Raw genomic sequence first — 18,251 nt, forward strand, 5'->3', positions numbered from 1 at the left:
TGAGATATGAATTGAGGTAGTCTACCCCTCAATCCAAATTCGTGTAAATCTGTTAGGATACCATGTTTCCACGTTGTATCATGTGCTTTTTCTAAGTCGAAAAAGATAGATACGGTATGTTGTTTGTTGACAATGGAGTTTTTGATGAATGATTCCAGACGCACCAGATGGTCAATGGTACCTCGTTTTTTTCGGAAACCACATTGGAGGTCACTCAGGAGATTATTGGTCTCCAGGTACCAGATTAATCGATTGTTGAGCATGCGCTCCATGATTTTGCAAACGTAGCAAGTTAGTGATATAGGACGGTAGCTTGAGGGATTAGATCCCACTCTTGAAGATTCATGATCAATTCATTTGCACTTCTTGAGGAATTTTTAAAAGATTTATTTTATCTTATGAAACATCAGTAATTATGGAAAGCCGAATGTTTCCTGAATTGTGTGGAGTTCGAGACAGTGTTTAAAAGCCTTAAATTAAAAGGTCGTGAAAGTCATGAAATTCAGTTCAGTGGAATTTCACAAACGTAATATTCAAGACTTGAACACGGTGCATCATTCCACTTGTACTGCAGACGTATGTAAAGAACGACGCAACTGCCATCCCCGCTGGGTTCTCCAGATCCCCAAGCTTGCGATGTGACGGGAGTGTTGTCAAGCCATTGCCACTCTGAATTTTTTCGGACTCCAATCCAAAATGCACCTGCAATCAAAATCGAAAGTCATCAATACAGTATCACAGTTACCTTGTTGTCTTCCACCACCGCATTACGCATATCAAGACTGTGTGTTTGTAACCGTGTCGTACCATAAGCAAAACACCACGGTGATCCTGTTAAAATTGGCATTCAACAACTTGTACTTGGTATGAGAGGCGACTAACTTGATCGAATGGTCAGGCTTACTGACCAGGTTGATAAATGACGTCGCATACTAGAGATGTAGATTATATCACTATGTCAATCACTACAGACTCGATTACTGCAACAGACTCGATTACTTCGATATCTGTATTTTCTGTACTGTAATGTAGGCCATAGACCCATAATTACCACAATGGTTACAAGCTTACTACTTTTCCCTTGAGGGATGTATAACAGATAATTACGACAATGGTTACAAGCTTATTAGTTTTCCCTTGAGGGATGTATAACAGATAATTACGACAATGGTTACAAGCTTACTAGTTTTCCCTTGAGGGATGTATAACAGATAATTACGACAATGGTTACAAGCTTATTAGTTTTCCCTTGAGGGATGTATAACAGATAATTACGACAATGGTTACAACCTTACTAGTTTTCCCTTGAGGGATGTATAACAGATAATTACGACAATGGTAACAAGCTTATTAGTTTTCCCTTGAGGGATGTATAACAGATAATTACGACAATGGTTACAACCTTACTAGTTTTCCCCTGAGGGATGTATAACAGATAATTACGTCAATGGCTACAAGCTTACTGGTTTTCCCTTGAGGGATGTATAACAGATAATTACAACAATGGTAACAAGCTTATTAGTTTTCCCTTGAGGGATGTATAACAGATAATTACGACAATGGTTACAACCTTACTAGTTTTCCCCTGAGGGATGTATTACAGATAATTACGTCAATGGTTACAAGCTTACTGGTTTTCCCTTGAGGGATGTATAACAGATAATTACGGATGTACAATCGGGAGGGTGCAGAGCGTTTTACATTTGCATAGTAAATATTCATAGCAGTATTTCTAATACCTTCAATATTTGATGATGACATTAGCATATTAAATTATGTAAAGATCGATACTTGTAAAACCTTTCTGCAATATATCCAATCCTTAAGTCATAATAATAATCACACAGTAATAAAAAATGATGTTAATTTTCATTACATTGTCTATTACAATATTCACACATTTTTTTTATCAGGCTGCTCTTTATTGTATATACATACCGGTTTCAATCCTAAGGTTATGAGATCCACATCTAAATCTTGCCATAGTTATCCTAAACTTATCTATTTGTACACACCTTAGATACAATTCTCGCCCGAAACAAGGCTTAAAAAGAGCATATAAGTTTGTTTTATGACTTTCAAATATAAAAGAGTGCCATTTTTGAACATTACAAAATTTTGATCTAGAATCCAACTCTGTAAAGAACTTTTGTCTGTTACTAATAGACTGCGATTCCCAAATATATCCAAAACCTAAAGGATAAATCAGATGTTTAACATTAGATACCCAATTTACTTTACCAGATTCTGCCAATTTTAATAACATATCATATGCCAACTTTACATATCTATTTTCTTGCAGAGATACGATGCGTACCCAGAATTTAATTATTCTTATATGAATAAGGATACTTAAGGGGTAACGTCCACATTCCCCATTTACAACATGATTTGGAGAATTTCTTTTTATTCCTAATAATCGTTTGCATACTTCTAGATGAACCACTTCAATCTCATTTATGCTAGCAAAGCCCCAAACTTCAGACCCATATAGCAATATAGGTATCACCTCAGAATCGAAAATCTTGAAAAAAGCCATCAAATGGTAACGGTTTTAAGTTATGCATAGATTTTAATATACCATAAACAACCTTTTTGGCTTGCAATGCAGCATTATGAACCTGATACTCCAAGATAATGTCTTAGAAGAAAACTACTCCAAGATAAGTACACACACATTCTAATCTAATACCACTTTTCAATATTAGATATAATTGCTCCATTTTTAAACACTCCTACATTCCTTTTTTCTTAATTTACCGTGAAATGATATTGAATACAATACTTATCTAAAACACACTCTGGAGCCCCACAACAGCATCAGCTATTAATATTATATCGTCTGCAAACATATCTTTAGAAAGCTTATTAATAAGAAAACGAAAACAAAAAAGGAATTAATATGCATCTTTGGCGGACACCTGTCCTACAATGAAACTGTTCTGATAAATAATCTCCTGGTTTAACACAATCTTTAAAGCAATTATAAATAGAATATAGAGTCCAATACATCTTAGATGATAAACCACTTCTGCAAAGAACCCTAAAATCAAACGCTTTTCTAAAATCGACAAAAAACGCATAAATCTTACCACGTTTTTTGCAAAGATACTGTTCTACCATGGACTGTAAATCAAAAATATTATCCAAAGTATTATAGCCGTTCCTAAAGCCAGCCAGACATTTTTTCATAAGCGTTTGATAATGTAATACTAATCAATAATGTAATACTATTGTACAAATCTTACATAATACACTAAGCACAGTTACTCCTCTATCATTATTGGGATCAGGCTGACTACCCTTCTTGTGAATAGGAATTAAAACTCGACCAGGCTCGATTACTGGTATAGATTTGCACACAGCCATAATACAGCTGGAATATTTGCTACTCGAATCTCATGATGTGTACTTTTATTTGTTCTTGCTCATCCGAAACTACAACTTTCCGAATTGGTGATCATAATTCATTGTTAATACATTCAGAAATGTCTGTTTGCCGTCTTTGCTTATGTTCCTTGACGACCACTCTCCAAAAGGCATTGAGTATTCACACCTTAATACAGTTGATCTGCATTAATAATGTTTCCACTTTCTCGCCTGTAAGGCCTTTGTCAACAACAAGTAGGCTTCCGTGGCTACAATTGACTAATGTTTGCATGCGTTTATGACTGGCGACACCGATTGGGCAGGATATGCCCAGCTACTAGAGAACATCTGGCATCATCATTTTTCGATTTATGAACACATGCTTGTGATATACTGCTTACTGATTTCACACTGTAAAGGGTTCTGCCGTGTATATTTATCTTAGATCAACCCTTGACAGCAGCGTTGATTGTTTGATCAAAAGACTACGCTCTTGTGTACCATACTAGGCAAAAGAAAGTTATCACCGCCTTCGCTGGACTAAAACAAGAGAAACATGGACGGATGTGAGATGTATGATAACCATATTACAAACAGAAATCATTTTCTGATAATTTGACATGTAAAGTTCATTCAAAAACTCCATAAATAGACACATAATGAGGCAGGAGTCAGGGCACATGGTAACAACATGTTAACCACCCTGAGCATTCATACACTCCAACACACGTCTCCTCATTGACGTCGTCAGTCAGCGGACGACGTCAGCAGGAATCCTGTTCCATAAGTCCAAAAGAGTCTGTTCCTGTTCCAGGAGCTCGGTATGTTGTCAAGTTCGGTACAAGTTTCTCAACGTTAGCCGGCTTATTGTTTCCCAGCAAGTTTCGTTGATATTCAGACATCCAGTCTGGGTTCACCGTCAATCATTCGGGAGCTAGCGGATAGCCGTTGTGCGATTTGTGTAACTCTCGGGGGTAGTCCACTTCGAGTATCTAGCCTCTGTTCGAATCTGGTGCCTTGCTTTTGATGTCGATATCAGTTGGGAGACCCATTCGAATCCTCCGGTGGGGAGATATGGACTCATGTCCCAGTCGTACAGGTTGTTGGACTAGTTTTAGTCACGATATGGCTGAAATATTGCCGATGTGACTTTAAATCTTAACTCACTCACTCACTCACTCACAGGTTGTTGGAGTCGAGATAGATGATGTGTTTGGTCAGTTTGCTCGGGTCATGACCTGGAACGTACTTGTTGTTGGCTTTGGCATACCGTTTGGATGTCATGGAAACAGACCTTTCTCCACGAACAGGTGCATGTCGTAATCCATCAGTAGTTTCGGTTCCACGTCTGTCTTTTTCAACTAGGCACCCATGAAGGGGCACCTCCTCGTGGTGGGTGCTGGGTCACGCTAAGCGCCCTTCGACCCCCGTTGCGGACCCGGGGGGATATTTGGTCCACCAACCCGTTTGCCGTGGGTTGCGCCCCTGTGTCGGTGGAGGACGGGATTCTGGTGGTTGAGGGCAATAGGATCCTGGAACCGTGTTCCTATTGCCCAACACACCACTTCGACCCTTACTTCACCTAGACGGGTGGTAGAATGGGCCCGGTTCTACCAATCGGCTGGTCATGCCAAGCCCTGTGCATGAATTGTATGCATATCATTATTTGATTCTATAATATGTTTTGATTGGTCTTGGCCAACGTATTTACGTTGTCAAAATGAAATCTGCCTAGAGTCTCATGCCAGAAGGCGGTGGCTCATGGGCCAATTTGGTGATGTTGTCCTCCGAAATCTGCATGTTTCCAATTTCTTGTTTTGGGCGAACCAACCAAACATTTACTTTGGTAAACTACCGCAGCTTTTCGCGTCATATTTGCTGAAGTATACCATCCCTGTATCCCCGGTGTTTGCATGTTGGAGATCCGATGCTATTAAACACCGCTCATTTTGGCACTCCATGGTGGGTGGGGAGCAGGGATGCTGAATCACATTACTTCCACCATGGCTCAACAAAACCCTGGTTCAAATAGATCTAAACGTAGACATGTAGAAACTGATGAAACTGGTCACAATGTAAATGTCTGTCCTGTACTTGATTCATGGGCTCGATTTGTTGTTATCGAGGCAGCAGATAAACAACCAATTAAACTTAATCCATTCGCGATTTCAAAAGCTGTTTCAGGAATTTGTGAGTGAGTGAGTGAGTTAAGATTTTAAGTCGCATCGGCAATATTTCAGCCATATCGTGACTAAAGCAAGTTATAAATATATCAACAATTTAAGTGAAATTATAAAATTCTGCCGACGAAGGACAATAAAATAACTAGATTATCACAGATAAAGATATAAAACTAGCGAACAAAGCTAAAATATTCCAATTAAAGAAGACAATACAATGTAAAAATGGGCTATAGATCGCCAACAACTGAAGGTAGATCACCATACTAAGGCCCATGGGGGCTTACATTACTTTTGCTACCTGCATGGACCCTAGCTGGATTTACACCATCCCTTCAGCCATTGGCGTTTATACTGAGATTTAGCCATACATAAAAATGACAAAAATACTACGATTAAAACCTGGTAGGCTGAAATTTACTTGAAATGTTTTGGGACTTACGTACCCTCTCAGGAGGACAATAATTTTACGCTACGTCAACCCCTTTGAGGGCACAGCCACTAACAATCTAAGTTAACAATCTAAACTACCAATCATTAAAATACATCTACTTACAGAGCATATTAATCAAAAGTCAGTGATCAAATCAATTTCTTTTAAAACCAAGAATTAAATGAACATGAACAGTGTTAAAAGATCCTTAACAGTTTTAACATTAAAATATTTATCCCTTATGATGGAGAATTCGACACAGTCAAGCAGGAGATGCTTGACTGTGACTTTCTCATCACAAGGGATACAAAACGGAGGATCTTCACCTTTCAACAAGTAGTTGTGAGTATACCTTGTATGGCCAATGCGACATCGTCGCATAATGACCTCTTCAAATCTGGACTGACAACCCAAGTGAGTGTAACCAATATAAGGTTTTATTTCATGTAGTTTATTAATACCTACTTGAGTGTCCCTTTTCTTCTGCATCAGATCACGGATGTAAGATCTAATGCAAGCTTTGTAATCAGAGTATGGGAGAAGAAGTGGTGTCACAGATTTGTTGAGTGCTGCCTTAGCAGCAATATCAGCCATCGTGTTCCCAGAAATGCCAACATGGCTGGGTAACCAACAAAAGACGATGTCGCATTGGCCAGTAGCAAGCTCATTATACAATTCAATAATTTCTAATAAAAGTGGATGTTTGCAAGAAAGATTTTTTATAGCCTGAATACACGAAAGAGAATCTGAAAAGATGATATATTGTTTATATTTACGGTGTTTATTAATATATTTAAGAGCTGTTAGTATTGCGTTTGCTTCTGCTGTGAAAATTGAACTGTCATTGGGTAGTCTGGAAGATATTGTTTTGGGCCCAATGACAGTGGCACAAGCAACCGCGCCACCATCCTTGGATCCATCTGTATATAAGGATTTATAGGTATTATATTTATTTCTTAATTGACTAAATTCCTGTTTATACTGTAAATCATTAGTTTCGGATTTTTTAAATGTGGTTAATGTTAAGTCAACGTCTGGCCTCACCAATTGCCAAGGAGGAGAAGAAAGAAGACGAGAAGGAGATATATTCTCCAGCTCAATGCCGGCAGCAGAAAGGAATGGTTGAATTCTGTGCCCAAGAGGCGGAACAAGAGAAGTTTTTTTGTTGTATAAATCCTCATAGAGGGGATTAAAGACACAGTTAAATGCAGGATTAGACTCGTTAGAATAGAGTTTTGTTATATACTGCAAAGATAGTTTGATACGACGTTGGGTAAGGGATGGCTCATCAGCCTCAACATAGAGACTATCAATAGGAGAGGTTCTAAAGACCCAAGACAAAGTCTAAGGCCTTGATGGTGGACAGAATCAAGTAGTTTAAGGTTGCTTTTGCAGGCTCCACCATAAACGATGGAAGCATAATCAAGTTTGGAACGTACCAGTGATCGATATAGATGTAGGAGGGTAGCTTGATCCCCTCCCCACTTAGAATTGGAAACGACTTTCAACAAGTCAAGTGCCTTCAGGAATTTAGTTTTAAGTGCTTTAATATGTGGTAGAAACGTTAAGTGTGAGTCAAAAATAATACCCAAGAACTTGGCTTCTTTCATAACTTTGATGGGTGTGCCATTTAGAAATAGTTCCGGGTCCTTATGCGGTTTGTATTTACGGCAGAAATGTATACAATTAGTTTTGGATTTAGAAAATTTAAAGCCATTTTCGAGACACCATTTATCTATCTTGTTTAAACACAACTGCAGTTGCCGTTCAATAGTATGCATATTTTTACCGCGACAAGAAATATTGAAATCATCCACAAAAAAGTGATCCATCAATGGAATCATTTAAAACCTTGGATAAACTGTTTATCTTAATGCTAAACAGTGTGACAGACAAAATACTGCCTTGAGGGACACCCTGATCCTGATTATAATGGTCAGACAGGGTTGAGCCCACTCGGACTTGAAATTGTCTGTCATTTAAAAACTTGGATATAAATTGAGGCAAACGGCCCCGTAATCCAAAATCATGTAAATCTCTCAAAATACCATATTTCCATGTAGTATCGTATGCTTTTTTCTAGATCGAAAAAGATCGACACTGCATGTTGTTTATTAATTATGGCATTTTTAACAAAAGATTCCAAACGCACTAAATGATCAATTGTACTTCTGTTTTTACGGAAACCACATTGTATATCAGTTAATAGGTTATTGGTTTCCAAGTACCAAACTAATCGATTATTGATCATGCGTTCCATGGTTTTGCAAACGCAGCTAGTGAGTGAAATTGGTCGATAATTTGACGGATCAGTATGATCACGTCCAGGTTTTGGAATTGGAACTATTATTGCATCACGCCATGAAGAAGGAAATTCACCGGACGTCCAAATATTATCAAAGATATGTAAAAGTGTCTCTAAACAGGATTCTGGTAAGTGCTTCAGGAGTTGATAATGTATGTTATCAGCTCCTGCAGCTGTATCGTGAGCTTGGTCAAGAGCTTTATGAAGCTCATGAATAGAAAATAACTCATTATAGTCTTCCCCATTATCCGTGTTGAAATTAATAGGTTTCTTTTCTTGTTGCTGTTGATAGTTTTGAAATTTGGGTACATAGTTAGAGGAGGAAGAGTGCTTAGCCAAAGTTTCACCTAGTTTATTGGCAATATCTGAAGTATCTGTTAATAATTGATTTCCATTTTTAAGATGGCGGATGCCAGTTTTAGAACCTTTACCTTTGATTTTTTGTACCATATTCCATACCTTGGACATGGGCGTACGTGAATTGATGTTTGATACATAATTTCTCCAGGATTGACGTTTACTTTGTTTAAAAGTACGCCTAGCTTTGGCATTTAAGATCTTAAATTTATTGAGATTATGGACCATAGGATGGCGACGGAAATAGTGTTCAGCTTTTTTCCGTGCCTTCCTTGCTTGTTTGCAGTTGTCATCAAACCATGGTTTTCGTATGTGAGCAGCAGCAGAGGACTTGGGAATACATTCATCAGCAATTATATTTAGTTCATCGGAGAAACATTTTATAGGATCAGGGTGTCCATGAAAAGCTCCGGTTTCAATTTGTTAGTGCAAAGAGTGTCATATAAATGCCAGTCAGCTTTTTTAAAATTCCATCGTGATGACGGAGGAACATCAGATGGGGACACAGGTTTCAAAATAGTTGGAAAGTGGTCACTTCCACACATGTCATCGTGGACTGACCATGTGAATTCACTCAACAAAGTTGAATCTGCAAGTGACAGATCTAGTGATGAATATGCACCTGTACCAGGATGTAAGTACGTTTTTGAGTCATCATTAAAGATGCAAAGGTCGTTATCAGATATGAAATCTTCGACCACTTTTCCTTTTTGATTAATATTTGAACTTCCCCATAACGGATTATGTCCATTTAGGTCACCCATGATGATAAAGGGTTTAGGGAGCTGGTCGCACAATTTTTGGAGTTCAAGCTTCTGAATATTTGAAGAAGGTGGAAGGTATAAGGAACAAAGTGTGAACGTAATTTGCAGTGTAAGACGAACTGCTACAGCTTGGAGGTTTGTGGTCAGGGGAACAGGACTGTGAATAACACCCTGTCGCACCAGAACAGAAGCACCCTCGGTAGCCTTAGCACCCGGTGGAGAAAAAGAATGAAAAGAATTAAAGCGTCTTACATCACAATTATCGGTATGTTTAAGGTACGTTTCCTGTAAACAAATAGCTGATGGGTTTATATCTGTTGTTAATAACTGCAGTTCATGGAAATTATGTCTAAGTCCTCTGCAGTTCCATTGAAGAAGACTGGAATGGCTCATGGTGGGTCTATAGGTGATCGCTCACGTGAACGTGAAGAGTAGTGATTACTACTCATACGTTCTGAAGATGGAGTAAAATCCATCTCGAGAGGGTCAAAAAAGTTGTGTAGATCTACTGATGTTTCAGTAGGAGTGGCAATCTTAGTTTTAATTTTCTTATTTTGTTTTTTCTTTTGATGTTTTGACACGTCGCTTGATACTTGTATTGGAGTTGTTGTTGCAGTAGCTGGTGTAGACTGAGACGTTGGAGAAGTGGCACATTGTTGACTGTCTGAATGATTCGTCTGACTGTTAGAGGCTTTGGTAATAGGCTCAGGGTGTTCCGTTTTCGCCCATGTCAAGTCAGTTTGACATTCAATTGATCTAGTAGAGGAAGTGCGGGAAACAGCAGCAACATAGGTTTGTGTTGAGGGTGGTAACCGGCTAGCGACAATCTTTTTAGCATCTTGAAAAGAAATATTGTTTTGACATTTTACAGTCAAAACATCCTTTTCATATATCCAGGAAGGACAAGATTTGGAAGATGCGTCGTGTTGACCCTTACAATTAACACAGTTCAGTTCTGCTTTGCACATTCTACCAAAAGAGAGCCGCCTCGGAGACGTGAAACATTTGTTACTTCGCCACAAATGCCTTCAATTGCTTTGCTAATAGCAAAAGGGTTGATTTTCAAAGGGAGTCCATCTTTTGAGTCAACGACAATAAATCGTGGCCAGGAATTTGAATTTTGAGGAAGAGAAACATCATCATCAGAGGACAATATCTCAGCTTCCAAACGTCTCTTCTTTTCACTGCGACTAGAACCAGAATGATTGTGAGCCATGGTGATATAAAATTGATTCGACAGCCCTGGTCCCCACCCACCATGGAGTGTCAACGAGGACGGTGCCCAACTGCATCGGGTCTCCAGCATGCAAACACCAGGGATACAGGGATGTTATACTCAAGCAAATATGACTTGAATAGCTATATTTGTCTACTAAGTTAATTGGTAGGGTGGTTCTGCCCATAACAATAACTTAGAGACATACATTATTCAGCGGTCAACATCGCCAGATTGGCCCATGAGCCACCGCCTTCTGGCATAGGACTCTAGGCAAGTAAATATATCAATAATTTTGTACACTAGACGTCAAAATGACCAATACCCAATAATTCAAAAGTGCAAAAAATACTTTCTACGCACAGGGCATGGCGTGACCAGCCGATTGATAGAATCGGGCCGATTCTACCACCCTCAGGAATTTGTGGCGAAGTGAAGAACGTGACACGTCTTCGAAGTGGATCACTGCTTATTGAGTGTTCAAGGAGACAACAATCTGAGAACTTGTTATCACTTAAAACATTTGCGAACATTGAGGTTGCTGTGTCTATGCACAAAACCTTGAATTCTTGCCGTGGCATTGTTCGCGACAGAGCTCGTTGCCTGTCCGATATGTCTGAGGAGGAAATCGCGACTGAACTGAAAAGCCAAGGTGTGACCACAGTCAAACGTTTTACTATGAAAACACGAGACGGTGACATAGTTCCGTCTAGTACGTATCTATTCACATTTTCATTGTCGAAATCAATAAAAGCTGGTTATGTGAACATCGGAGTGGAGGTGTATGTCCCCAATCCACTGGGATGTTTTAAGTGTCAGAGATTTGGACATGGCTCCAAATTTTGCAATAGATCTGCTGTGTGTCACCGCTGTGGAGACGGACACGAGAACACTGAATGCTCAGCTGAAATACAGTGTGCAAACTGTAAAGGTCAACATGTAGCTTCCTCAAGGTTATGTCCTGTGTGGCAAAACCAGTCAAAAATACTAAAGTTAAAACACGAGAAAAACATTTCGTTTCAGGAAGCAAAGAAACTTGTAGAAAATCAGATTCAAATACTGCCTCTAAATAGATCATATTCTGCAGTTGTAGCCCATACCCATGCACATCTGTTTCTGTTCAGACTGATCTGTCATGGATCAACTCAAATCAGCCTATCAGGTTAACTTATGTCAGTGATTCCGACACGTTGTCAACTCAAACTATGAATCATTCTCAAATTGATGACGATGTACCTGATGACCCCAATATATCAGTCACCGCTGAACCAGTTGTACAACCTTTGACCAGAAATGAAAAAATAGAAAACAGGCAAACAAAAAACCTTCATCTTCAGAGATAGTCGTCCATAACTCCTTTGAAGCTCTTGATATGGACATAACCCCTCCGTCACAGAGCGGTAGGAATCCGCCCTCACGACGAGACCGTTCACCGATTGAGCCACCATGAATCAATCGTCCAACATAATCCAATGGAATTGTAGAGGATTTAGGAATAACTTTAACGATTTACAGATTTTAATACAGGATTTTACACCATCAGCGATGTGTCTACAAGAAACATATCTTCGAGACACAGACAAATGTGATATCAGAAAATACAATTTGTATAATCACTTTTCTCCTCCAGGTGCAAAAGTCACTGGAGGTTCCTCCATCTTGGTAAGACAGGATGATCTACATAGTGTTGTTCCGCTTACTACCAACCTTCAGGCTGTTGCAGTTCGGCTAACATTTCACATTGCCTTAACACTCTGCTCTTTGTATATCCCACCCTCCTCGACTTTACAGCAGACAGATCTACAAGCTTTATATGATCAGCTGCCCAAACCTTGTGTCATCATGGGTGATTTAAACGGGCATAACCCTCTATGGGGAGGTACAAATATAAATAATAAAGGCAAAGTTATTGAAGATTTTGTTTCTGATAATAGTTTGTGTATTTGTAATGATGATTCAAGCACCTATTTACATCCTGCTACAGGAACTTATTCCACTCTTGATTTGTCCCTAGCTGATTCAAATATCTACAACGAATTTGAATGGTCCGTTCATGATGACCTTTGTGGAAGTGATCACTTCCCAACTGTCCTACAAACTATAAAACCGGATGACGAACCATCTTTATCACGATGGAATTTTACGAAGGCAAATTGGTCTTTGTATGAAACATTGTGTATGGATAAATTAATACCGGACAATTTTAATAATGTATCAGATCCTATAGAGTTGTTTTCAGCTCTGTTGAATGAAATTGCTGACCAGTCAATTCCTAAGTCCTCTGCAACTCCTCATATTCGTAAGCCATGGTTTAACAATGACTGTAAACAAGCAAGGAAGTGTAGGAAGAAAGCAGAAAAGTATTTCCAGAGACATCCTACAGTTCATAACTTCAATAATGTTAAAATTACAAATGCCAAGGCGCGACGTGCTTATAAACAAAACAAGCGCCAGTCTTGGAGGAAATATGTATCCAACATTAATTCGCGCACACCCATGTCCAAGGTATGGAATATGGTCCAGAGAATAAAAGGCAAAGGTTCCAAGTCTTCTGTTAAACATCTTAAAGACGGTGATAAATTGATAACTGGTAAGTGTGATATTGCTAATAAAATTGGTGAAACTCTTTCCAGAAATTCTTCATCATCAAATTATATCCCTGACTTTCAGAAATATAAAAATCGCCAAGAAAACAAAAATTAATTTTGATTCTAATAACGGTGAAGATTATAATGAAGTATTTTCATTACATGAACTACATACCGCTCTCGAGCAAGCTCATGATACTGCTGCTGGTGATGACAACATTCATTACCAGTTACTAAAGCATCTGCCTCAATCATGTCTTTTGACACTTTTAGAAATATTTGACCATATTTGGACTTCAGGGAATTTTCCTCCTTCCTGGCACAATGCCATTGTAATCCCCATACCAAAGCCTGGTCGGGATCACACAGACCCCTCAAATTATCGCCCTATATCGTTAACCAGTTGCGTTTGTAAAACCATGGAACGCATTGTGAACAATAGATTAGTTTGGTATTTGGAAACCAACAATCTAATTACAGATATTCAATGTGGTTTCAGGAAAAACCGAAGTACTATTGACCATTTAGTACGATTAGAATCCTATGTTAAGAATGCCATTGTTAATAAGCAACACGTAGTATCAATTTTCTTTGATCTGGAGAAAGCTTATGATACTACTTGGAAGTACGGCATTTTGAAGGATTTACATGATTTCGGTTTGAGAGGTCGTTTACCTCGTTATCACTTTTTAACAAACAGGCAATTTCAAGTCCGAGTGGGTTCAACCCTGTCTGACCATTACCATCAGGATCAGGGTGTCCCACAAGGCAGTATTTTGTCTGTAACGTTATTTAGTATTAAAATAAACAGCCTGTCAAGGGTTTTAAATGATTCAATTGATGGATCACTTTTCGTGGATGATTTTAATTTTTCTTGTCGTGGTAAAAATATGCATACAATAGAGAGGCAACTACAACTATGTCTCAATAAACTTCATAAATGGTCAATTGAAAACGGTTTTAAATTTTCTCAATCCAAAACTAATTGTATACATTTTTGTAGAAAATATAAACCGCATAAAGACCCGGAACTGTTTCTCAATGGCACTCCCATCAAAGTTGTAAAGGAGGCCAAGTTCTTGGGTTTAATTTTTTGACTCTCATTTAACGTTTCTGCCGCATATTAAATCTCTTAAAACTAAATGCCTGAAGGCACTTGACTTGTTGAAAGTTGTTTCAAATTCTAAGTGGGGAGGGGATCAAGCCACTCTCCTACACCTATATCGATCATTGGTCCGCTCGAAACTTGATTATGGCTCCATCGTATATGGTGGAGCCTGCAAGAGCAACTTAAAACTATTAGATTCTGTCCATCACCAAGGTCTAAGACTTTGTCTTGGATCCTTTAGAACTTCTCCTGTTGACAGTCTCTACGTCGAGGCAGATGAACCATCTCTTACACAACGCCGTATAAAATTGTCCTTGCAGTATATAACAAAACTTTATTCTAACGAGTCTAACCCTGCATTTAACTGTGTTTTTCATCCTTTTTATGAGGATTTATACAACAAAAAGCCTTCTCTTGTTCCACCTCTTGGTTTAAGAATTAAACCATTCATTTCTGATGCCGGCGTTGAGCTGGAAACTATAGCTGCTTCCCGTCTTCTTTCTTCTCCTCCTTGGCAGTTGGTTAGACCACAAGTTGACCTAACATTAACAGCATTTAAAAAAGCAGAAACTAATGAATTACAATATAAACAAGAATACAATCAATTAAAAAGTAAATATAATACATATACACCCTTATTTACAGATGGGTCCAAGGATGGTGGCGCGGTGGCATGTGCCACTGTCATTGGATCCAGAACCATATCTTCTCGTTTACCAGATAACAGCTCTATTTTTACAGCTGAAGCAAACGCCATATTAACAGCCTTAAAATATATTAAAAAAACACCCTAAATATCAACAATATATCATCTTTTCTGACTCTCTTTCTTGCCTTCAGGCTATTAAAAATATTTCTTGTAAACATCCACTTTTATTAGAAATTATTGAATTATATAATGAGCTTGCTACTGGCCAATGCGACATCGTCTTTTGTTGGCTACCCAGCCATGTTGGCATTTCTGGGAATACAATGGCCGATCTTGCTGCTAAGGCAGCACTTAACAAATCTGTGACACCACTTCTTATTCCATACTCTGATTATAAAGCTTGCATTAGAACCTACATCTGTGATCTGATGCAAAAGAAGTGGTACACCCAAGTAGGTATCAATAAATTACATGAAATAAAGCCCTATATCGGTTAAACTTACTTGGGTTGTCAGTCCAGATTTGAAGAGGTCATCATGCGACGATGTCGTATTGGCCATACAAGGTACACTCACAAATATTTGTTAAATGGTGAAGATCCTCCGTTTTGTATCCCTTGTGATGAGAGAGTCACAGTCAAGCATCTCCTGCTTGACTGTGTTGAATTCTCCATCATAAGGGATAAATATTTCAATGTTAAAACTGTTAAGGATCTTTTTTATTCTGTTCATCTTCATTTAATTCTTGGGTTTTTAAAAGAAATTGATTTCATTAATGAATTTTGATTAACATGTTCTGTATATAGCTGTGTTTTAATAATTGGTAGTTTGATTAGTAACTTAGATTGTTAGTGGCTGTACTCTCAAGGGGGGTTGAAGTATCGTAAAAATATTGTCCCCCTGAGAGGGTACGTAAGTCCCAAAATTTCGAAAGTCAATTTAAAATTACCAGGATTTTTAAACGTAGCATTTTTGTCATTTTAATTATAGCTAACATTTCTTACAATCGCCAGCAGCTGAAGGGATGGTGTAAATCCAACTAGGGTCCATGCAGGTAGCCAAGGTACTGTAAGTCCCCATGGTCCCTAGTATGGTGATCGACCTTCAGTTGTTGGCGATCTATAGCCTGTTTTTATCTTGTATTGTCCTAATAGTGCTATTAGTTTTAACCTTCCACACTAGTTTTAAATCTAATTGTGATATTCTAGTTGTTTTACTGCCCTTCGTTGGCAGGTTTTATAATATATACATATTCCATTACAATGTAAAATGTTCTCGTCACGATATGGCTGAAATATTGCCGATGTGACGTTAAATATTAACTCACTCACTCACTCACTTTTTCAACTAGGCGCTTTTCTCAATGTCTCGAACACGTCAGCCAGCAGCAGCACGTCGGTTTTCAAGTACAGGTCGTGGTAATCGCCCAAATTCTTGCAGCCCAGGTCCACACGTTGATGGTGTGCTCGTAATCGCCCGGGGTGATGGTCGAGTTGGTCAAGTTACTGTGAAAGCGGTTGATGGGAGGTAATTGCATCACGTCTAACTTGGACCAACCGTCCATGTATTCGTAAGGGTAGACGCCCTTCCTCAGCAGCAGAGGTCGAGTCTCGGTGTTGGTGTAACGATTGGTGATGTCGAAGTCGTTCGGTTCATTGACGTTCACAAGATCAAGAGACGACAGCAGGAACTGTTGTTGTTCCATGTTGTTGGGGATGCACATTATGTTACCGTTGACCTTCCCGATGACCTGCATGATCAGGTGAGAATCGTAACCGCGAAGATTGTGAAACACGACAGGGATTTTGATGGTTTTTGGATTGATTTTGAGTGAGTGAGTGAGTGAGTTAATATTTAACGTCACATCGGCAATATTTCAGCCATATAGTGACGAGAAATGTTTTATACAAATAATAAATTAAAGTTGCTAAAGAATCAGCCAGCGAAGGACTGTAAAATAACTAGAGTATCACAGATGGAGTCTAAAACTAGCATGAACATGTAAAACTATTTATTTACGAAGACAATACAATATAAAAACGGGCTATAGATCGCCAACAACTGAAGGTAGATCACCATACTAGGAACCATGGGGACTTACATTACTTTTGCTACCTGCATGGACCCTAGTTGGATTTACACCATCCCTTCAGCCATTGGCGGCAGAAGAGAAATCTAGCCATAAATTAAAAGCACACTTATTCTACGATTAAAAAGCAGGTACACTTCGATTGATTAAATGTTTTGGGACTTATGTACCCTCTCAGGAGGACAATAATTTTACAATACTTCAACCCCCTTTAAGGATACAGCCACTAACAATCTCAGTTGCTAATCTAAACTACAACTATAAAATATATATCTATTTACAACTCACTCAACAAATCTATTTTTTATTAAAAAAGCAATAATTAAATGAGAACTGACATTAATAAAAAGATCCTTCAGAGTTTTGGATTTGAAATAGATATCCCTTGTGATGGAATATTCAATGCATACAAGCAAGACATGCTTGACTGTGAACCTTTCATCACAAGGGATACAAAACGGAGGATCGTCGCCTTTCAATAAATATTCATGAGTATATCTGGTATGGCCAATGCGACATCGTCGCAAAATGACCTCTTCAAATCTGGACTGACAACCCAAGTAGGTGTAACCAATGTAGGGTTTTATTGCATGTAATTTATTAATACCTACTTGGGTGTCCCACTTCTTTTGCATTAGATCGCGGATGTAAGTTCTAATGCTGACTTTATAATCAGAGTATGGGATAAGAAGTGGTGTCACAGATTTGTCGAGGGCTGCCTTAGCAGCAATATCAGCCATCGTGTTCCCAGAAATGCCAGCAAAAGACGATGTCGCATTGGCCAGTAGCAAGTTCATTGTACAATTCAAGAATTTCTAATAAAAGTGGATGTTTGCAAGAAAGATTTCTAATCGCCTGAAGGCAAGAAAGAGAGTCGGAAAAGATTATATATTGTTTATATTTACAGTGTGAGTTAATATATTTTATAGCTGTTAATATGGCGTTAGCTTCCACCGTGAAAATAGAGCTGTTATCAGGCAATCGAGATGATATTGTTCTGGACCCAATGACAGTGGCACAAGCTACAGCGCCACCATCCTTTGATCCATCTGTAAATAATGAGTTGAGTTGAGTTGGGCTTTACGTCACATCGGCATTATTCCAGCCATATAGTGACGAGAACAAGTCTGCATTAATATACATTGTAAGTATAAAGTGGTTTCGTTTCAAAGACATACATTCATTACGTTAGGA

General features: G+C 38.6%; 1 protein-coding gene across 1 annotated transcript in view; it reads right to left on the reverse strand.

The window, feature by feature from the left end:
- Nucleotides 1–246: 246 nt before the first annotated feature.
- Nucleotides 247–18,251, reverse strand: part of LOC124261784 (C-type lectin domain family 4 member D-like) — a 70,590-nt gene continuing 52,585 nt past the window's right edge. Inside the window, exon 4 of the mRNA XM_046696135.1 lies at nt 247–702. Coding sequence (XP_046552091.1) covers nt 503–702 — 200 coding nt within the window. The 3' untranslated portion in view covers nt 247–502. The remainder of the gene's footprint in view (nt 703–18,251) is intronic.

The sequence above is a fragment of the Haliotis rubra genome, unplaced genomic scaffold, assembly GCF_003918875.1.
Source record: "Haliotis rubra isolate DU_JTF1 unplaced genomic scaffold, ASM391887v1 Scf809, whole genome shotgun sequence".
NCBI lineage: Eukaryota > Metazoa > Mollusca > Gastropoda > Lepetellida > Haliotidae > Haliotis > Haliotis rubra.